General features: G+C 43.4%; 1 protein-coding gene across 2 annotated transcripts in view; it reads left to right on the top strand.

Moving 5' to 3' along the window:
* The window catches only part of SLC15A4 (solute carrier family 15 member 4), a 100,372-nt gene extending 80,565 nt beyond the window's left edge, over window positions 1-19,807 (top strand). For both annotated transcript variants that reach the window (XM_068271600.1, XM_068271601.1), the window contains exons 7-8: window positions 10,357-10,515; window positions 19,211-19,807. In XM_068271600.1, coding sequence (XP_068127701.1) covers window positions 10,357-10,515; window positions 19,211-19,344 — 293 coding nt within the window. In that variant the 3' untranslated portion in view covers window positions 19,345-19,807. The remainder of the gene's footprint in view (window positions 1-10,356; window positions 10,516-19,210) is intronic.
* Window positions 19,808-23,438: the final 3,631 nt, after the last annotated feature.

Genomic DNA, 23,438 nt, shown 5'->3' on the forward strand with positions numbered 1-23,438 from the left:
AGTTTCCAAATATTTTTGGAAATCCAAAAAAAACCTCTTCTAGGTTAGTTTCCTTACTTTCCAAGATCTAATGTCCAGAACGGTTGTGCACCCCAGCGTCCTCCATGCCATAACTGGTGAGGTATGTGCTCCTGTAGTACAAGTCCGGCATTTCTAGCCCCTCACTTCCTATTCCTCCACAGATGGTTCCATGTTTTCCCAAAAAAATAAGACCATATCTTATATATATTTTTTCTCCAAAAGATGTGCTAGGGCTTATTTTTAAGAGGATGTCTTATATTTCTTTGAACACCATGAACAACGAACTGCAAATATTGTTGTAGCTATTACATTTTTTTTCTTTTATTTAACTTTAGCTGGCTCCTACTTAAAGAACCACTGAGGTCTCATTTTTTTACCTCTTTTCTTCATATAATCCTGTTCTGCATGAATGCCCCAATAGATTTGCCGCATCCCTGCGGCAAATGGGTAATTTATTACTGTGCAAGCGACCAGCAAAGTTCCACAACTTTGCTGGTCGCAGAGCATGCTGCCCTGACACGCAGGGCTTCTCTTCCTGGAGAGGCTGAGCTTTGAGCTGTAGCTCAGCCTCTCCACAATCAATCTCCGCGGATCTCCGCCTCCTCACCACCCCTCTCAGGGAAAGAAGACTGAGAGGGGCGGGGAGAGGCAGTGATCAGCAGAGATTGACTGCGGAGGAAGCAGAGCTACAGCTGAAAGCTCTGCCTCTCCAGGAACAGAAGCTCCGGAGGTTGGCAGGGCTGTAAAAACCGTAATAAATCGCCCATCTGCTGCGGGGATGCGGCAAATCTATTGGGGCATTTATGCAGAACAGGATTATATGACGAAAAGAGGTAAACGAGACTTCATTTCAACAAGACTTGGTGTACAGAGGCGCCAGAGTAGATGCAGAGCACTCTCTGCATCTAGACCCCATTGAGTTATACTCCTGTTTGCCTGATGAAGCAGGACCACACCTGTGAAACGCGTTGCACTAAGTGGAGTTCAACAAAATATTTTTGTATTGATATATTGTGACTCAATTGAGTTTTATATTTTTGAGGGAGGTAAGTCCACCTGAACATCCCCCTCTTTTAGACGGTTTTTAAATGTTTTTATTCTACTCTGGAGCCTCTGTACACCAAGACTTGCTGAAATCTTGATTCCACCCTCGGTGGAGGGGTGCTACCCCGTTTCCTATCTACAGAGAGCGACATCTTAAAAACCTGAGTGGGGTCAGGTTCTAATACTCCCCACCTGCACTTGAAGTGGTTGCCTATGGGTAACCCATGTTTGTGAGTATATCTACATATTTTGCTTTTAACCACAACCAACTTAACAATACTACACCATATCGGGCTCTCGATTTCTCTTTGTTCTTCCAAGCAAACGAGACTTCATAGTCGCGTGGCTTTATAGCTTCAGAGCTGCACGTGGCTTTATAGCTGTTAAGTGTGCCAGGCTCATGTACATTTTGTCAGACGTTGCTCACAGTAGATGGCGGACAGACACTGCATTTAAAGGGAACCTAAACTGAGAGGGATATGGATGTTTCCTTTTAAACAATACCAGTTGCCTGGCTGTCCAGCTGATCTTTGTCTGCAGTAGTGGCTGAATCACACACCTGAAACAAGCATGCAGCTAATCCAGTCTGACTTCAGTCAGAGCTCCTGATCTGCTGTATGCTTGTTGAGGGGCTGTGGATAAAAGTATTAGACACACAGGATCAGCAGGAGAGTCAGGCAACTGGTATTATTTTAAAAGGAAAAATCCATATCCTTCTCAGTGTAGGTTCACTTTAAGAGCACTACGACCGTGGGCCCTTCTGCATGCACAGCATGTCAAAAGTGGCCTTAATTTTTTTTTCATTAATATAGTAAAAACAGATTTAAAAATGTTTTTCCCATCCAGAGACAATTTAACTTCTTGTCCCCATGCAGTTTGTTATATGCTGGCTGATTCCTTTGTCTTCAGTTTTGCGTCTGTCACTGTGTTGTTGTTTTAGTTAATTTGTCCAAGGGTGTAAATGCTTGCAGATCTGTTAATCCCCTATTAGGATTTCACTGATATACTTTCTATAAACATGCCATTAACTCACTTAGGACAAAAACAGAAGTTAATGGTGTGAAAACAATAACATTGCAGTGACATTTGCTGACAAATGAGGCCTGCATAGTGGCTTGTCCTTTTTTCTTTGTTTAACTTCCCTTTAGCAGCTGCTTTTGGCTGTATGTTTAAAGCTGAACGAAAGGCAAGCTTTATTCGACTACAGAAAGCATGTTTATATTTTGTTTTGTTTTTTTAAAGATCCAAAGTTACGATGTTTCTGATCAGCTGGTTGTGTTCAGCAGATTCCATTTCCCATATAACCTTATAGTGGGTACTACCATGGGGACAGGAAATGTGATATAAACAATCACTATATTATGACTGAGCTGGTCACAGGGTCTCAGGGTTTGGCGGAGTGAGGACTCCTCCATGAACTGCTTTCTTGTGCTGGCCTGCTTTGCCTAGGCTGTCTAGTTCCTTCATCCTGCACTCAGGGTATCCCGGTGTTCCCACTTCCCTGTTCTCTGTACTTTCCCTCTCCTCCTTCCCATCTGCTGCGGTGCTCTGCTTTTTCCTGTGAGTCCAGGCATCCTTATCAATATCTGTGTCCTACTTTGGTCCAACCTCCCCTACCCATTGCTTAATCACGGACAATGCTGGTATACACCATAGTAGCTTTGTAGTCATGTGGAAGACACAAAAAAAGTGTGTTTGGGGCCAGGTATGTCCTTTATCATATTATGCTCCACTATAGCAAATTTTCAAATGGTCAAGAGTACATTCCCACTCCAATCAGTGGTCGGCGTGTGCAACCGTTCTTGTTGGTAGTTATCAGTAATGATGAAAAAATCGGTGATAAATGGCTTCAATTACAATGCTAAATTTGTAATTAGTGCCTGTTCCATTGCTCAAGTAGCTGCATTACAAAGTGCAGTACACACAGCAGCCAATCAGAATTAGCGGTACCTGGTTGCCATGAGTTACGCCTTCCTGTGTATGATCTATTGAATAAGTCTGCACAATAAGGACTGGTTCTCATTGGCAGCTTGAAGTGAACCAGATACGAAGCACCCTCATGTATTTTACCATATATATCAATGGGAACATTAGAGAAAACACCTACCCTGCTCTCTGCTTCATCCTTCACTGCTCAGCCTGCTTGTTATCAGCCCGATAAAATCCCTGATTAAGCATTCAGTCTGGCTTTGCTCGGGAATCATTATAGCTGAGTCATTATAGCAGAGCCAGAAGGGGGAAGGCTTGGGCTTAAAAATACATCAGAGAAGACTCGGCTATAATTATTCCTGAGCAAAGCCAGACTGAATGCTCAGTCAGGGATTTTATCAGGGCTGATAACAAGCAGGCTGAGCAGTGAAGGATGACGCAGAGAGCATGGTAGGTGTTTTCTCTAACGTTCCCACTGATATATATTGTAAATACATGAGGGTGCTTCATCTCTGGTTCACTTTAACCACCCTGGCGTTCAATTTTCCCAGGATTTCCGTGCAAAAAGTTTCAATTAATTTCCAATAATTTTCAACCTTTTTTTTTTTTTTTTTTTTTTGCAATCAATTTTTTTTTTTTTTTTTATATTGTATGCAATACAGGTTATTGTATTGAATTCTCTGTGTAGTTATAGTACGAGGCTTGGTGACGTCACCAAGCCTCGTACTGTAACTACACAGACCGGGACTTCTGTGATGGAGGAGGAAGTGCTGCTGCCGCCGCTGGAGATGGCCCTCGTAGACCTCAAAGGGCTTCAGATCAGAGGGTTTTGAAGAAGAGGGGATCGGAAGGGAGGGAGAGGAGATGGTACGAGGGAGGGAGAGAGGCCACCCACAGCCCGCCCGCATAGAAGGGGACTCCCCCCATAGAGGGGTAGCCCCCGTCCGGCCACCAGCCTGCACAGAAGGGGAGCCCCCGCCAGCCCTGCAGAACTCTGCCCCGCTAATCCGCTGCCCAGGGATTCCCCAGGGTGGCTGGATGCTAGTTCTGCACGCTGGGGGTAGCACAGATCGCTACCCGCAGCGTGCAGTCAGGCATCCAGCCATCCTGGGGAAACCCTCTGATGAGGGAAAAGTGAAGCCGGCGGGGCAGACAAACAGGAAATCTCCCTTGCAGTATTGACGAGCTCAGATCGTCGATACCGCTTTCAGCATGTTTCTGCTGGATGAGCCAGGCTCGTCAATACCGTCACAAAGGCTACAGAGTCTGTTAAAGTGACACTGAAGCAAAAAAAAAAAAAAAAAAAAAAAAAAAAAAAAAAAAAATTGTATGTGTAGTACAGATAATTAACAGACAAGAAGCAAAAGCGATCCTGCACAAACTGCTGCACCACCAATTATGGATATAACAAAGCTTTATTGAACATTCTATATAAACATCATAAAAACATTTAAAACAGTTGCCATGCACAACAAGACACCACAATACAGTTTAATGTGGGTACAATATCACAAATGCCTCACCTCCTATGTAACAAGTGGACCCTAATGGCTGCCAAAATCGATGCTCAAAGTGGGTTCATGCAATTGAACCCCCCATTGGTATGTTAGACCCGGGTCTAGGCCAGTAACTGTCAATAGAGAAGAATAAACACCACCAATAGAGGATCTCCTATAACAACCGTGAGGAAAATATCAGAAAGGTACTGTGATATAGCAATATGCTCTTGAATCATGAGAAATGGTGAATATGAACATATATGGACAGTGCATATAGGGAACATAGGTACCTGTGTATTAGGGAGTATACATACATAGCCCAGGATGGTAGAGAGAGGCAGCCATGGAGTAAGGGTGGAGGGAGGCACACAAGACGCTCCACGCGTGGCGTGGTTCAAAAAAGATCACTTCCTCAAGAGGCTCCTGAGGAAGTGGTCTTTTTTGAACCACGCCACGCGTGGAGCGTCTTACATAGTTACATAGTTATTTTGGTTGAAAAGACATACGTCCATCGAGTTCAACCAGTATAAAGTACAACACCAGCCTGCTCCCTCACATATCCCTGTTGATCCAGAGGAAGGCGAAAAAACCCTTACAAGGCATGGTCCAATTAGCCCCTAAAGGGAAAAATTCCTTCCTGACTCCAGATGGCAATCAGATAAAATCCCTGGATCAACATCATTAGGCATTACCTAGTAATTGTAGCCATGGATGTCTTTCAACGCAAGGAAAGCATCTAAGCCCCCTTTAAATGCAGGTATAGAGTTTGCCATAACAACTTCCTGTGGCAATGCATTCCACATCTTAATCACTCTTACTGTAAAGAACCCTTTCCTAAATAAATGGCTAAAACATTTTTCCTCCATGCGCAGATCATGTCCTCTAGTCCTTTGAGAAGGCCTAGGGACAAAAAGCTCATCCGCCAAGGTATTATATTGCCCTCTGATGTATTTATACATGTTAATTAGATCCCCTCTAAGGCGTCTTTTCTCTAGACTAAATAAGCCCAGTTTATCTAACCTTTCTCGATAAGTGAGACCTTCCATCCCACGCATCAATTTTGTTGCTCGTCTCTGCACCTGCTCTAAAACTGCAATATCTTTTTTGTAATGTGGTGCCCAGAACTGAATTCCATATTCCAGATGTGGCCTTACTAGAGAGTTAAACAGGGGCAATATTATGCTAGCATCTCGAGTTTTTATTTCCCTTTTAATGCATCCCAAAATTTTGTTAGCTTTAGCTGCAGCTGCTTGGCATTGAGTACGATTATTTAACTTGTTGTCAATGAGTACTCCTAAGTCCTTCTCCAAGTTTGATGTCCCCAACTGTATCCCATTTATTTTGTATGGTGCTAGACCATTAATACGTCCAAAATGCATGACATTACATTTGTCAACATTGAATTTCATCTGCCATGTATGTGCCCATATAGCCATCCTATCCAGATCCTGTTGCAATATGACACGATCTTCCTGAGAGTTAATGATTCTGCACAATTTTGTATCATCTGCAAAAATAGCAACATTGCTCACTACTGCATCTACTAGGTCATTAATAAATAAATTGAAGAGCACTGGACCCAGAACAGACCCCTGTGGGACCCCACTGCTAACAGTCTCCCATTTTGAGTATGATCCATTGACCACAACTCTTTGTTTTCTGTCCATTAGCCAGTTCCCTATCCATGAACACAGACTCTTCCCCAGTCCTTGCATCCTCAACTTTTGCACCAGACTTTTGTGGGGAACAGTGTCGAAGGCCTTTGCAAAGTCCAAGTATATCACATCTACAGCATTCCCAATATCCATATTAGCATTCACTACCTCATAAAAGCTGAGCATGTTAGTCAAACAGGACCTGTCTTTAGTAAACCCATGTTGATGCTGAGAAATAAGATTATTTTCTACTATGAAGTCATGTATAGTATCTCTTAGTAACCCAACAAATAGTTTGCATACAACTGATGTTAAGCTTACAGGTCTATAATTTCCTGGATCTGATTTTTTGCCCTTCTTAAATAATGGGAAAACGTGGGCTGTACGCCAATCCACTGGGACTCTGCCAGTTGCAAGAGAGTCACAAAAGATAAGATAAAGGGGTTTATCTATAACTGAACTTAATTCCCTTAGGACCCGAGGATGCATGCCATCCGGGCCAGGTGCCTTGTCTATTTTTAATTTATTTAGTCTTGCCTTCACTTCTTCCTGCGTTAAGTATTTAATATTACAGTTAGAAGATTGAGACTCTTCCACCTCTGTAGTTTGCAACAGTGCTGTTTCTTTTGTGAAGACAGAAGCAAAGAAAGCATTTAATAACTCTGCCTTACCTTGGTCATCCACCATTGAGTTCCCATCCTCATCCTTTAGGAGTCCTATACAGTCAACCTTTCTTTTTTTAGAGTTAATGTACTTGTAAAACTTTTTTGGGTTAGATTTGATATCCTTAGCGATTTGTTTTTCAGCTTCAATCTTTGCCTGCCTAATTTCTTTTTTACAATTTTTATTGCACTCCTTATAATTGCTTAGTGCAGCCTCTGTCCCCTCCTGTTTTAAGACCTTATAGGCATTCTTTTTCCTCTTCATTTTATCTTTAACCTTTCTATTCATCCATAGAGGCCTTTTTTTATTCCTAGACATTTTGTTTCCATATGGGATATACATACTACAGTATTGATTGAGTATAAGTTTAAAAGCTTGCCATTTCCCTTCAGTGTCTTCCCCTTGTAGTACATTATCCCAGTTCACCAAACTTAGTGCCTGCCTAATTTGAGTGAACTTTGCTTTTCTAAAGTTCATAGTTTTAGTGGTCCCGCTGCCCCGTGGCCTATCAGTCACCAGCTCAAACGTTATCATGTTGTGATCACTATTTCCCAAATGTTCTTGAACCTGCACATTTGATACATTATCTGGTCTATTAGAAATGATCAGATCCAGTAACGCATTCCCCCTAGTTGGTTCAGTTACCATTTGAGTCAAGTAATTGTCCTGTAGTGCTGCCAGAAATCTGCTGCTTTTACCAGAATGGGTAGCCTCAATACTCCAGTCTTGTGTGCCTCCCTCCACCCTTACTCCATGGCTGCCTCTCTCTACCATCCTGGGCTATGTATGTATACTCCCTAATACACAGGTACCTATGTTCCCTATATGCACTGTCCATATATGTTCATATTCACCATTTCTCATGATTCAAGAGCATATTGCTATATCACAGTACCTTTCTGATATTTTCCTCACGGTTGTTATAGGAGATCCTCTATTGGTGGTGTTTATTCTTCTCTATTGACAGTTACTGGCCTAGACCCGGGTCTAACATACCAATGGGGGGTTCAATTGCATGAACCCACTTTAAGCATCGATTTTGGCAGCCATTAGGGTCCACTTGTTACATAGGAGGTGAGGCATTTGTGATATTGTACCCACATTAAACTGTATTGTGGTGTCTTGTTGTGCATGGCAACTGTTTTAAATGTTTTTATGATGTTTATATAGAATGTTCAATAAAGCTTTGTTATATCCATAATTGAAGGTGCAGCAGTTTGTGCAGGATCGCTTTTGCTTCTTGTCACGTAACCTTTCTTTGATCCTGTAGCTAGCACACCGTGTATATACAAAAAAACAATATTTGGAGTGCGGATGCTATCTTTTTTCTATACACAGATAATTAACAGAACATTAGTAGCAAAGAAAATGGTTTCCTATTTTTATTTTCAGTTCTATAGTTGATTCGACTATCAGATTTCTGTCAGATACCTGTCAAGTTGAATCTGACAGGAATCTGATGTGTGCAGGGGCATTAGTACCTGGTGGATCACCGCTATATCCTGATATGACCCGTGCGCATCTATAGCCTCAGCATATTTGTGCATAAGCCAGGTCATTTCTCCCTCCCTGTTATTGCTGGATATTGTTATGTATGTTGATGGTGCATGGGTAGTATGCTGTATTTAATTGCATTACATTTTTTAATGTGGCAGAGAGCTGGTTGTGATTATGCCTGCCTGTGTGACTGGAGTTTTGTTTGTAAACAAACCACGACATGATCTCCAGTCTAATCAGGAGGTGAAGGAGGTCTTTCACTTCCTCCTCCCTCCGCTGTGCTCAGTGCTGTAAGCTTTCCAGCGTTGCCATGGTGCCCCTGCAGCTACCAATCAGTGACGTCTGAGCGGTTCTTTCCGCTGACATCACTTCCTCCCATAGGAAATGGCATGGAGCGGAGCTGTACAACTCTATGCTCATGTCCTGGTGCTGGCTGAACACAGGATGAAACGCTTTGGGGTTAGAAAAGGACTAGTGACTATGGATGCAGCAATATTTAGGTGGGTGGATACCTAAACAGGTGTGGCAAAGTAGCCATTAGTGTTTGTATATAAGGGCAGTGTTTGATACCTGCCTCAGCTCGGTCTTGGGCTATAATGCTGGCGGAATCTCTGGTGTGGGGTTACTATTTATATTATTTGTACGCTGTGTCTTATTTCTTGACGAAGCTCTTTTCATAGAGGGAAACTGGTTCTAGTTGAATTGACACCTGAGCACTGTAATTAATGTACATATCACCCTTTCTACCTCAGCTTTATACCTTCTGTGAAGGCATTTTTATACTACTATGTAGGAGCAGCCTGGTTGGTTTGTGAATGTTGGTAATTGTTTACCAATCATTCACTGCTGAGATATTAACCGCACTCCTAAATGCCATATATAAGTATCTGTATTTGCTCTGTCACCTTGCTGTGATGTGAATAGCTACACCCCAGTATTTGTTGACTGATTTCCAGCCACCTGGGGAGATCAGCAAAGACCTCTCATTACAAAGCATTGTGTTTTTAATAAATACTGTATATGTATTGATACTGACTGGTGCGAGACAGACCTACAATGGCAATCATTTGCTAGTTGCTGATCTCGCAAATCGTTTTTGTGACCTGTTGATCACGAGTGTACATCACTCCATACCCAGCTGACCAACCAAGTGATATTCTCTGTCACTATTTTTGTACATATAGGTCAGGTCCCCTGTTGGGACATAGTTTGTTATTATAAGGAATCTGATGTGTGCCACACACTATGTACAGATTTCCAATAGATTTCAGAATCAAATCTATTGGAAATCGGTCTAAAAGCATTATTGGACCATTAGATTCATTGCAACTCCATGGGCCATTGATCTGCTGCTATCAGCAGATTGACCTAGATTTTCCATCCTGTCAGGTAGTTCAAATGGAACGGAATCTGCCGCAAATCAATTGATTTGATAGAATCTATTTCCGATCAATCGATTCCAGAGGAATTGGACTCCTATCCCTGCTGCTAATGTTTTATTTCTTAGATGTAGTACACATACACATTATCTCATAAGTTTTTCACTTCAGATTCTCTTTAAAGGGAACCTAAACTGAGAAGGATATGGATTTTTCCTTTTAAAATAATACCAGTTGCCTGACTCTCCTGCTGATCCTGTGTCTCTAATACTTTCAGCCACGGCCCCTGAACAAGCATGCAGATCAGATGCTCCGACTGAAGACTGGATTAGCTGCATGCTTGTTTCAGGTGTGTGATTCAGCCACTACTGCAGCCAATGAGATCAGGACTGCCAGGCAACTGGTATTGTTTAAAAGGAAACATCCATATTCCTCTGTTTAGGTTCTCTTTAAGCAGACTACTGGAACAATTCTAACTGATGCGAATGGATCCGTTCACATTGCTCGCAAACTGAATGGATCAGAAATTGATGCCAATTGAAAACTGATCTGTTTCATCAGTTTTTACACTGATCAGTTTTTGATCTGTCCAGAGTGAACCGGGCCTAATGTGGTGCTGGTATATAATATTGCATGGAATGAATTTCACATGTCTTTGTTTTCTGACAGGACTGGAATTTGCTTATTCGGCAGCACCTAAAACTATGCAGAGTGCCATTATGGGTCTTTTTTATTTCTTTTCTGGCATTGGGTCATTTCTGGGATCTGGACTGCTTGCTTTAGTGTCTCTGTCGCTAATTGGATGGATGAGCAGTCATACAGATCAAGGTACGTTTCTGTTAGCAATCACCCAGCATTATTCATTTGTATGTAGGTCAGACTATAAATCACAATGTTGATGTAACAACAATAGGCAAGCGTAGGTTATGGGGATATATACTGCAGTTGGTGTCACTGTATTAACACTCTTATGATTGAGAGACTGTAAGATGTAGAGGTTGTCAGTGCAGCCTCGGAATTGTATTATTATTGTGCTACTTCTTTTTATGTAACATGATTGTCACATTTTGTAAATGGATAATAATATATTATTACTGGCAGCGCTACTAGAAATTATACCAACGTCCTAGTATGAATGTCCTGAGAATCTGTGAGTTCGCTTGGAAATGTCCTTAGATACAGATGAGTAAATTATTCCACTGCGCTCTGACACAGGATTCAGGCTAAAAAACAAAATCAGAAACTCCACATCGCGTGATTCTGTCTAATATATGGCTTTATCACACCCGTGCTAGTGTAAAGCGTGATTTCATTCAAAATCCACCACCAACATCAAGGGGGCTCACCAGATGAAGGCCACCTCGTTTTTCAGGTGGGTCTCAAACTCAATCTGTGTCTCACTCTGCTCATCAGTGAAGTACACCATCCGGTCTCAGTAAAACGTTTAATCTTGGTAAAAAACTTTAAAACAAAATACAAAACCTCCTCATTGCATAGTATGTCTGCACATTGAGCAATACATCCGCGCTTCTCGCGCCAATTGCCTACTTACAGACTAGTAGATTGATATAGGCACGTCTCAATGGTGAAGCTAGAGCTCCTTTGCAGCTACCCAGCGGTTTTCCGGCGGCGTCCCGCACTCTGAACGATCCCCGCTACTGCCACGGACATCACCTAGCTAACCACCGTGAGTTTCCGGACGTGATGACGTCACACGCACTAGATATCAATCTATTAGTCTGTAAGTAGGCAATTGGCGCGAGAAGCGCGGATGTATTGCTCAATGTGCAGACATACTATGCAATGAGGAGGTTTTGTATTTTGTTTTAAAGTTTTTTTACCAAGATTAAACGTTTTACTGAGACCGGATGGTATACTTCACTGATGAGCAGAGTGAGACACAGATTGAGTTTGAGACCCACCTGAAAAACGAGGTGGCCTTCATCTGGTGAGCCCCATTGATGTTGGTGGTGGATTTTGAATGAAATCACGCTTCACACTAGCACGGGTGTGATAAAGCCATATATTAGACAGAATCACGCGATGTGGAGTTTCTGATTTTGTTTTTTAGCCTGAATCCTGTGTCAGAGCGCAGTGGAATAATTTACTCATCATCTGTAAATGGATAATGTGGTGTTTGCTGGTCAGTTTTTATTTAACAAGAATTGTGCTCAAGCTGGCCACTAAAAGTATAACTTTACTTTCAGGACCTGTTTCCACGAATGCGGTGCGAATTCGTTGTGGAAAACCCAAAAACGAATTTGCATGTGAATTCGTACGTGGATTTTACAGCAACTTTGTGTACATTTTCGCGTATGTTAGTAAGTTTGTGAATGCCTGTGTGCTCTTACATTGATTTTATGCGAAAACGTAAACAAATTTGCATGGAAAATTCGAAAATCAAACGCATGCAAACTTCCTATTAATTACATTGTATGCAAATTCCGATGGCTCTGCTGTGCTGTTTCTCCTGCACAGAAAAACGCTCTTTTTTTTGCATGCAGGTAGCTAGCGACTGCACAGTAGACCAGACCTGATCGCGCTCGGCTACTGCGCCTGCAGGCACCGCCGCCAAGTGAACATTTGGGGGTCCCCCCCTCCCCCGGAAAGATAATTGCCCCACAGGGACACCTTTTTTTCTTCCCTTCAGGATCACTTTACCCATTACGGACCGGGCTAATATTGGAAGATCTGTGCTGGGTGGGCTCTTCAGCCCACAGCACAGATCTGGTTCCAGCCAGGGCGATCAGACTCCTCCCCCCCCCCTTCTTCCCCACTAGGGGGATGTTCTGCTGGGATGGTCTGATCGCTGCCGCTCTGTGGCCGAGCGGGGGGGGTGGGGGGGCTCCTCAAAGCTCAACGTTTTTCAGCCTCCCTCTCTTTGCCTCCCTCCCCTCCTTGCTGTATCGGCGGCACAGGGCGGCGATCCATCCTGCACCGCCTCTGATAGGCTTCAGCCTATCAGATGCCAGCGTTCCCCGACCAATCCGAGGCCGGGGATCGCCCCGATCTCCTTTATGGCGCTGCTGCGAAGTACACTCCGGGGATTTCTTCCCTGTGTGTGTGTACATTTCGGCTGCGATCGGAGGCTCGCAGGCTGTTCACGGAGACACCCTCCATGAACTGACATGGAACGTTTCCATGGTAACACCACTTCGACCTGCCGACGCCTATCGGCGTTAGGCGGTCGTTAAGTGGTTAAGCCTGTCATAAACAGAATGTTTACAGATGTGTCAAAAAGGTAGATCCCTCTCTGATCTGCATCTGATCAGAGATGGTACTGCCGCACACTGCACATCGATTTTTAATAGATTTCAGCATGAAATATATTAATATTGCCGCTGCACCCCAGGTGTCCCCCGCCATACTGCTTCCTGAGTATTAGAGCAGCAGAGCAATACTCTTCTGTCTAGCCAACACACTCCTTCCGGTGTGCTTCCATTATCTCCTGGTGTCTGTACTTCATGACACGGCAGTTTTATGCAAGTATGTACATGCCGTTGGGTCACAAAGTACGGGCATCGGGAAATCCCTGAAAGACACACGAAGGAGCATGCTTCTATAGTACTTTCCACTCTCCGACCTCCAGTTGATTGAGAAAGTGGAAAGTTCTCCTTCCAACAGGATAAAAGGTATTTGCAAGTCATTCTCCTACAGATTGCTAGCGCTGCAATAATCAGCTGATCATTAGGTCCTGGCATCTGCACCTCTAGCATTGTCCTCCATCTTTCTTCCACCTACGTCGCAGAGTAGGTGGGTGGGTCTTCTCTTTGAGCACAGGGGAAGACAGTACCGACTTCATCCATTGTTGATGACACGGACAGCACAAATGCATGCACTTAGAAACACTTGGTTTATTGCATCAAAAAATAAACAGTTCCCGACCCAAGGTTTCGACAGGACATCTTCGTCTGGGGAATTGTGTCCTGAATTGTGTTCCTTATTAGATTAAATAACCGGGTTCCCCAGCCATGATTTTTTCATGAAGAGTAACCGTGAATAGAACTGCCACTACTAGAACCCAAGGTGTTTTTTTTGCTAAAGCTAATAGGACACAGAGGCATGTTCTGTGCACAATCACATGCCTCTGTGTTCTTACTGTGCACTCCTGGTCTCCCCTTGGGTTCTGCCCTCCCCCCCCAAAAAAAATAGCGGCCGGCAGGTGACACGGGACTAGGGACGCACAGTAAGGACACAGACATGTCATTGTGCACAGGACATGCCTCTGTGTCCTATTAGCTTTAGTAAAAACCACCTTGGGTTCTCTTTAAACCATTTATATTTCATGCAGCTGGTCTAGAAAAACTCACCCATCAGAAATATGGATGAGCCAACATGTAGGACATTGTCCCAAGCAAGACAGAAATTTGCATTTTAATGCACCTAGACGTTGCATGGCAGGTAATGTTGAAAAGGCCTTCTGTCTCCCCTCTTTAACCTCCTGAGCGGCGCACAGTTTTGCAATATTGTGTCCCCATGCCTAATTAATTTGATCTATGGGCTGCAAAACCTTTAGCTAGCACTAGGCTAGCTAGTATATGTGACCGGCACCCCCCCCCCCCCCCCCCGATCGCCCCAGATCCCCCGCTTATACATTACCCGGCCTGGCTCCAGCGACCGGCGCAACCTCCCCGCACAGCTCCGGGCTTCTCTATGGTGAGGAACGAACATGACGTTGCCTACAAAAAATGGGCGTGTCCACATAATGCAGTGGGCGTGTCCATAACATACAGTGGGTGTGGCCAATTAAAATTTCCTAGTAAGAGTGCAGCCCAAAGTCGGTGGGGCCATGTTTTCTCCACGGGTATGAGTAAAGTGACCCTAAAAAAGCAAGTAGGAAATGTTCACCCCCCCCCCCCCCCCAAAAAAAAAAAAACAACACACAGCCAGTGTTCTCTCGCACAAAATAGTGGTAGGTATTAGATTGTGAGCTCCCCTGAGAAAATTCAGTAACATGACTATGTTCTCTGCAAAGTGCTGCAGAAGATGCCTGTGCTATATAAATACATAATAATATGGTAGGACATTAGACTATGGCAGGATTAGATTGTGAGCTCCTCAGAGGATAGTCAGTGACATGACTACGTACTCTGTGAAGTACTGCTGAAGATGGCAGTACAATATAGTACAGTAGTATGGCAGCATGGTGGCGTAGTGGTTAGTGCTCTCGCGTTGCAGCGCTGGGTTCCCGGTTCGAATCCCAACCAGGTCAACATCTGCAAGGAGTTTGTATGTTCTCCCTGTGTCTGTGTGGGTTTCCTTCAGATACTCTGGTTTCCTCCCGCATCCCAATAAACATACGATACAGATAAGTTAATTGGCTTCCCCCTAAAAATTGGCCCTAGACAACGATACATAAACATATGACTATGGTAGGGATTAGATTGTGATCCCCTCTGTGGGACAGTTAGTGACAAGACAATACATACTCTGTACAGCGCTGCTAATATGTTAGCGCTATATAAATAATTCGTATAAGTACAGTATAAAGTAGCCAGGTCTATAGGTGTCCCCAATGTAGACATACTATAGGTGTCCCCAGTATAAATAGCCAGGTCTATAGGTATCCCCAGTTTAGGTAGTAGTCAGGGGCGCAACTAGAAATCACTGGGCCCCCTTGCGAAAATTTGGATGGGGCCCTCCCCATAGGTGCCAAATCATAATGGGTCAGCGTTTAACTATAAAATAATGTAATGGTGCAGCGTTTCACCAGAAAATAATCACAATGCAGCATTGTTTCACAAGAACATAATCGCAACATTGGCAGCATTTCAGCAAAGAATAATCGCAATGTGGGTAACATTTCACCAGAAAATAATCGCAATGTTTGCAACATTTTACCAGAAAATAAAATAATTGCAAGGAGTGCAACATTTCAGCAGAGAATAATCGCAATGTGGGCAACATTTCAGCAGAGAATCGCAATGAGTGCAACATTTCAGCAGCGAATAATCGCAATGAGTGCAACATTTCAGCAGAGAATCGCAATGAGTGCAACATTTCAGCAAAGAATAATCGCAATGTGGGCAGCATAACACCAGAAGATAATCGTACAGTGGGCATCATTTCAGAAAAGAAGATAGAGTGGAGCGGGCACACAGCAGCGTGAAGGAGGGGGGGGGGGGAAGAGTCCTCACCTGGTGTTCCCGCTCCTCCTTCCCCTCAGTGCAGCCAGAGTATAGGGGCAGCCCGGGCAGCGGCCAGCAATCAGCTTACCTCGTCCGTCCGGCGCGTGAGCCATGAGGGAAACTGCATGCCGCCTCCTGGTCTAGTGACGTCACTAACTAGACTTCACCAGCGGCATGCGGAGTTCAGGATCACGTCCCGGTCGGCAGGGGTGCAGCTAAGGTTGTGGTGGCCACAAGCAGCCCATGACTTGAGGGCCCCCTCCCTGAATTAGTGGCATGCGAAGTGCACTGCGTCAAAACATGGGTGTGGCACCAACAACAAAGATAGCACCGCGGCAACAAAATTGGGCATGGCCAAGATGTGCTGTGGGTGGAGCCAAATACTAGCAAAATGCAGATAGTGTACAGGTGGTGCCCTCAGTTTAGGCAGCGAGCTATAGGTGCTGGAGTATAGGTAGCCAGGTACAGGTGCTGCAGTATATGTAGCCAGATACATGTGGCCTCAGCAATGTTCTACCCAGGCTCTTTTAGCCGGGTTCTCCACCCGGCTGTCATTGCCTCACCTCTTCCTATTCTGTAAGCCGAGTTGCTCACAGAAGCATCGACCCTACATTCTCTCATCTCGCCCCACACGGCTACTTTTTCACGCCACCCGGCTGGAAAAAATTTCCGGGGAGAACACTGCTCAGTATACAGTATGTAGCGAGCAATAGGTGCCATAGTATAGGTAGCCAGGTACATGTGGTGCCCTCAGCATAGGTAGCAAGCTATAGGTGCTGCAGTATAGGTAGCCAAGTTTGACTATGGTAGGGATTAGATTGTGAGCTCCTATGAGGACATTCAGTAAGGATGGCCCTGCCTAGGAGAACACACGGAGAAGCATGTGATCAGTCAGATCAGCTGACAGATTTTTACGGCTCTGATTTGTTGGTCATGATCATGTGCTAAACCAGGAAGTCATCACAGCATTCAGAACCTTGAAAATCTATCAGCTGATCAAACTGATCACATGCTTCTCGGTGAGTTCTCCTAGGCAGGGCCATCCCTAACATTCAGTGACATGCTTATGAACCCTGTGTAAAGCACCAGAGAAGACACCTGTGCTATATAAATTAATAACATTAAGGTAGTTAAAGTCTGAAGCGTGCAAAATTAACTTTTTTAGGCAGTCCTCTTCAGCATTAATGGCCTAACTGAAACGCCACTATCCTGCGGCAAAATGAGGCCTTAATCACCCTGAAATTGTGGGGCAAATTGCAGGGCTTCTTCCTGTTAGAGGCAGAGCTTTGTGCAGTAGCTCTGCCTCTCTTCACATCAATCCCCGCTGATTGCCACCTCTTTCACTGAAAGGTGCGGGGAGAGGTGGTGATTCGTGGAGATTGATGCGAATGGAGGCAGAGCTACAGTGCTAAGCTCTGCCTCCCCAGGCAGCAATATCCACAACCTAGAAAGTCATGGATTTTTGCCCCGGTAGTTGTGGTGACTAAGGACTCGTTTTGAAGCAGGATAGAGGTGTTTCAGTTATGCCATTAATGCTGAAGAGGACTGCCTAAAAAAAGATGTAATTTTGTAAGCTTCAGACTCTCTTTAAGGTCAGACATTGCTGATTATACACCCTGAGGTGGGTGTATAAAACAGAGTAATAAACAGAATAGGAAGGAGATGGAGTAAAAGAGACAGGGAAGAGAATACAGAGTAGGGAGTGTGTGGGAAATAGGACACATGAATGATAGTGGCAAAAGGAAGAGAAACGTGGAAAAGAGGAATATAAGAAAGAGGTGGAGGCATAAGAGGAGATAAAGACAGTCAAAAAGTATGGGGTAAAAGAGGAACAGCAGGGCCAGGGAGATCTCACCAGGACTGTAGCCTTCACTTGTCCCGTTTGACAGGACATGCTGATAAACACAGAGGGGGAGGGGGGCTGGAAAGAGACACTGGAGGAGGAGAGATCAGAGGCATAATCTAAGCTGCCCCAGCTTACACAGTGCTGCTCCTGGTACTACAGAAGTCAGCTGTCATTATTGCCTGTATTACTGGCCACTGCAAAACCAGACTGCCCTGCATTACTGATTCATTATTCTGATCAGAATAATGAATCAATATTCCAGGACACTCTGTGTCACAGCAGCCAGTGATGCAGGCAATAATGACAGCTGACTTCTGTAAACTGGAGAGTGAAGCACTGTGCACATCTGCTACCTCTCCCTACTAGCCTGTCAGTCAGAAAGCTTGCCAGAAATCCTTTCCTTCCACTCACCATGCTGCTGCTGCTGCACAGATCTCCTCTGGCCAGGGGGAAATCGGAAGATCCATAGTGTAACCAGATTCTGCCTCAAAGACGCATTGAAACTGCCGCCGTTTGGCCGGGACAGGAAGGGGGTGAGGCCCCACATCCAATACAGGAAGAAGCAGGAGGCTCACAGGCTCACTTGTACCGCACTGGTGGCGCCCCTGCCGGCTGGCCGCTGCCACTCTGCTGGAGGGCGGGGGTTCCCCTCCATGTGTGTGTGCACTTTTTTTATAACAAATTTTAAAAGAAAAAAATAAATAAATGAACTATAGGTGGACGCCCAAATCCCTCCCCCCCCCCCCCCCAGCTCCCCGAAGACCCGCCCATGCCACAGGCCCACAAGTGCCTCTTGATAGATACGGCCCTGCATACTGCTAAGGAGGTTAGTGCATAGGAATGTAACCATTAATTTTGTACCAATGATTCTGTATAATCCATTCTCCTTCAAAACATGTTAATCACACCTTCTTTGTGGCTGCTCTCCTGTCCCTAAATGGGTGCCCGATTGGTTCCATGCTATGACACAGGCAAGGGCTGCCTTGTATCTGCACTCATTTATGGGCAGGAATGCAGCCGTGCAACCCATTCAAAGGCTTGTCAAATAGGTTCAGTGCTGGAATGGCGAACACAATGGGGATGGGGAAGGAGTGAAGTATTAAACTTTTTAACTGCTTTCAGGTGCAGTTTAAAGTGGACCTGAACTCAGGACAGAAGGAAAACAGAGAAAGGCACCCTCTATGTATTTAGAGAGTTTATCCTGTCTAATTCCCCCTCATCTACACCTAATTACAAGTTGTAAGTTGATCTCTCCCCTGTTTCACTAGACTGACAAGGCAGATAAGCTCATTTGAAAGCACAGGATGTTAACAATATTTCTGCTTCTATGAAAGCAGGAATTAGAAACAGTGCAGATTTATTTTAGGATTTGTGTGAGCTGTAACAAAGAAATGTTTTTCTTGAAAGGCTATTATGCTGTTGAAAATCTTTTAGAGCATAGAGGAAGTTCTGAGTTCAGGTCCATTGTTTTTTCTTGTCCCGACCTTATGACCACTAAGTGTGTATGATCCTTAAATAACTAGCATCATTGTTCACTTTGTAATTTCAGGCAACATCAATGACTGTCATTTGAACTATTACTTCTTCCTCCTGGCTGCTGTGCAGGCAGTGACCCTTCTAGTTTTCCTCATCATCTCTGTGAAGTATGAGCGCCAGCAGAGTAGAGCAAGCGGCAAGTTATAAGTGTATTGTGAGAAGAAGACATGTTCTTGAGCACTTGTTTACTGGGCAGCTTGATATGAAAGTGCCTGCAATACTCTCCGATATCTCTGCGCTGTCATCCTCTGTGTACATGGCTCCAAGTGCCCTTTTCAGAGTAGACTGCATTTTAAAGGTCACTTACTTTGCACTACTTGGATACTGCAGGACTGTTCCAAGCTCAACAAATGCACTGAAAAGAACGGCAGACCTGCGGATGTCTACAAAGCTGTCTCTGGAATGTGGAATGATCTGTGCTGATATTAATATTTCTGGGGTGTTTCATAATCTTACTGCTCTGCTAGAGATCCTATTAGTCGTTTTACTCCTTAACATAACTGATGACATCTGAGGTAACAAATGTGTTTTAGGGAATAATCACTCTTGGTTCATTCGTGGTTATATGTATGCCATTTTAACGACGTGTCAAATTTGAAATCTAATAAACCATGCAGTTTCATTTATATATATATATATATATATATATATATATATATATATATATATATATATATATATATATATATATATATATATATATATATATATATATATATATATATATATATATATATATATATATATATATATATATATACCCTTTCGTAATCCAGATCTTTCCATTTAAAGGAAACTTGCTCCAAATCTTCTTAACTGTTGCCGCTGACCAAAGTTTACATGTCCTTTTGAGCAGTACTTTAGGTGAACACTGAGGCCGTAGTTCATTGACGCAGCAGTATTCTTAACTTGCCCAGTTTTGATCCACCAGGCCAGTATGGCCAGCAACAGCAAGCAGAAGATTAGAAGGGTGTAAAGGGTTACCATGCAGGTTGTTCTAGATTGGTGGTCTGCTTTGAATGTAAAGTGGCAAAAATAAAAAGTGACCTCATCACTGTTTTGTAGGGGACGGAACAAGTCCAACCATTGCTTGGTGGCACATAGAAAAGTAGACTTGAAATCTACAGCATAAGTCAGTTTACTCTTTGTTTTTTTTGTTTTTTTAATTAAAAGGTCAAGTTCAGTTTAACATTTAGTGGAACGCAACTATACCCTACCTCCCTGTGTATACAAAGAATAAACCTTTTTGGTTGTAATTCTACAGAGTAGGCCCCTCGCCTCCTTATAAGTGTCCCCTGCAAATGTTCATTGTTTTGTCCTGTTCTTATAACATTAATAACCTTTACAGCGCCACTGTGTTTATTTCTGTACCTTGCATAGTATACCGGACAAAATTAGCGATTTAACTTGCTATTTGTGGATATTTTCATTCTTGTGTAGCCTTTTGCCTGTAGATTGTTCATAAGACAACGTCAATAGCAAAAAAAAGTGTTTTAATTCATAATGTTTAAAGCTTTGAAGTCATAATTATTATTATTACTAGTAATTGTATTACCTTCAAATAAGACCACCAGTACATATTTGAAATTAACATTTTTTTTTCTTCCTCTGAACGGCTACACATTACCAAGTGGTGTGCATACTGCCTTTGAATAGAAATGTTCATCTCTCTCATAGATATGAATCCTAGAGATCAGTATTTTTTTATCCTCATTTGTAGAATGCATTTCTAATTATCATTTATTGCCATGGAAACATGACCACTGGCAGTAATGTTATATTTGTTCTTCAGTTTTCAAAGAATGATGCGGTACAGTACAAGTGGTATTATAATATTTTAAGTACGTTGCCATAATCTATAGTCCCTCATTACAATTTTGTCTTGTCTGATAGCATTATAATCTGATTTTGTTATTGTAGTTTAAGAATACAGTTAGCGCTTTCCATTGGGTTATTAAATAATTGCCTCTGGTGTCAGAATGTTTTGGGGGAGGGGGGCATTTATGCCATGTGAGTCTGTTTTTGTTTGAGCTGGGAGTTGCTTAACCTGATCAGGAGTACAGTAAGCAAGACAATTTACACCACTCCCTAATGAGAAGTTTAATGGTACTAAATGTCCTTTGTACAGATCTAATTGAATGCTGAACACACTCCCATTAAGCCGCATCTACATGCGTAGATGCGGCCGCGATGCTCCTTATCAATCGAGCCGCTGATGCGGCTCGATTGATAAGATCCGACAGGACGGATCTTGCTTCCGCCGATTCCCTGCTCGCTCCCCGCTAGGGGACAATGGCAGGGAATCGAGCGGAAGATAAGCGGCGCGGGGACGAGCGGGTATTGATGCCGGCGCGGCGAGCGGGGACGCGGCGGGCACGCGGAAGAGGCGATCCGGCGGCTAATCGAGCCGCCGGATCGCTGCAATGTCCCATCGTGCAGATGGGGCTTTAGGCTAACTAAATGGAACCTTTTTAAAAGAATGCTTCTGGTTAAATCCATCTGTCCCTCATAGGCATTTCAAGTTGTCAAATGTGTATTACTTGCTTTTTTTAGTAATTGTTTACTATAGGTATTTAATTATGCTGAGTGGAAAAATGAAGAAACTTTCTTCCCTGCTTTCAGTTTGTCTGCAGTCTGCCCAACAGAAACCTCTTCAGCTATAGACTGTACATTCCCAGGCTTTTAGTGAGAGAGAGACAACATAAAGGCTTGTCTGTTTTCTAGACGCAGGTACAGATCGGTTTATGAATGTGCTTGCTTCCCATTTCCGTTTAGAAGAGGGAACATGTCTCCTAATTAAAGATTCTGCACTTTTTTCTTAACCCACTGAATTGTATTGTCCCTTGGGGAGTAAGTGCCTATTACCATATCCTGCTTTGCGGAGTATACAAAGGTGCTTGTAAAGAGCACACCTATTACCTGCCACTAAATGTGGTCTCCCTAAGCAGCTCTGAATGGCAGTCCTTTTATAACGACATGACAGGGCATTAGAGCTCTGTCCACTCATAATAAATACACAAAGGGGAGAAATGTTTCTTTTCTCTTCCACTTTCTTCTCTTCTTTTCTTTTCTTTCAGTGAGGTGTTTTTGCAAGAAAGCATTGAAATTGGCGCTGCACTTTTCTGCTTGTGTCTAATGAACTGGTAAGAGGGCCTACACCAGGCATGGGCAGCTGTTACGGAACTACAAGTCCCACAATGCATTTGCCTTTATGAGTCATGACTGGCTGTCAGACTCCTGCAATGCATTGTGGGACTTGTAGCTCCTTAACAGCTGGAGGACCAAGTTTGCACATGCCTGGCCTACACCCTTCACTCATTCACTGACAGGATTGCCTGCACACCATTTTAGAATGGCAAACTCTGTTTTGTTTGTTTTTTTCTTAAACAGGCAAATCTTCGCTCATGCTGAGTATCCCACTGACCACTACAGAATTTGTGCTTATCCCGGCTTACTTTCTGGTACAAGGCGTTGCATTTTTCAGTGCTGTCAAATTTTAAAAGTAATGGTTCTCAAATTCATCTATCTTTTTGTAAAGTTATCATGGTATAAAGTTGTATTAATTCTGAATTTGTCTCAAAACATTAAATATAACCTACAAGTTAAAGGTGAACATGTAAAGACACACAAGGAGTCAGTACAGGTAGTCCCCGGTTAACGAATGATAGGGACTGTAGGTTCGTTAGTTAACCTGAATCTGTTTGTCGGAACATTGTGCCATCTTTGCCCCCTGTACCTCCTCTGTGCCTCCAGTGTCCCCCTCTGTGTCACCTCTGCCCTCTGTACCTGCTTATACAAGTTTAAAAGCCATTGTTGCTTTGATTTTTTTTTTTTTTTAATCGATTTTTCTCAAAAACTACAAGTCCAATTTGACTTTTTTTTTTTACTTGTTCCCAAGGAAACAGAATTCATGCCATTCATATCGGCGGGTCATTCTTAAGTCAGGCGTTCGTATGTTGGGGGACTACCTGTATGTGTTTTTTCTCTGCTTTCAGCAATGCAATGGCTAGGTGCCCAGCAGGGGCAGGAATGGACCTCTCATGTCAGTTACTGACACGACACTGAGCCATGTCTTTGTAAGAACCCTGAAACTCTATGAAATTGATGGGGTTCTGCACATGTTTGTATAACCTGCATTTTGTTCTGAAATGCTGAAAAACAGCAATGCTAAACAAGCAACAGTTGCCAGAACTGCATGGGCTCTGAGGTTACGTAGCTTTTGTGTAATCTTAGCTCTTTGT

This window comes from Hyperolius riggenbachi, chromosome 1, assembly GCF_040937935.1.
Source record: "Hyperolius riggenbachi isolate aHypRig1 chromosome 1, aHypRig1.pri, whole genome shotgun sequence".
NCBI classification, from domain to species: domain Eukaryota; kingdom Metazoa; phylum Chordata; class Amphibia; order Anura; family Hyperoliidae; genus Hyperolius; species Hyperolius riggenbachi.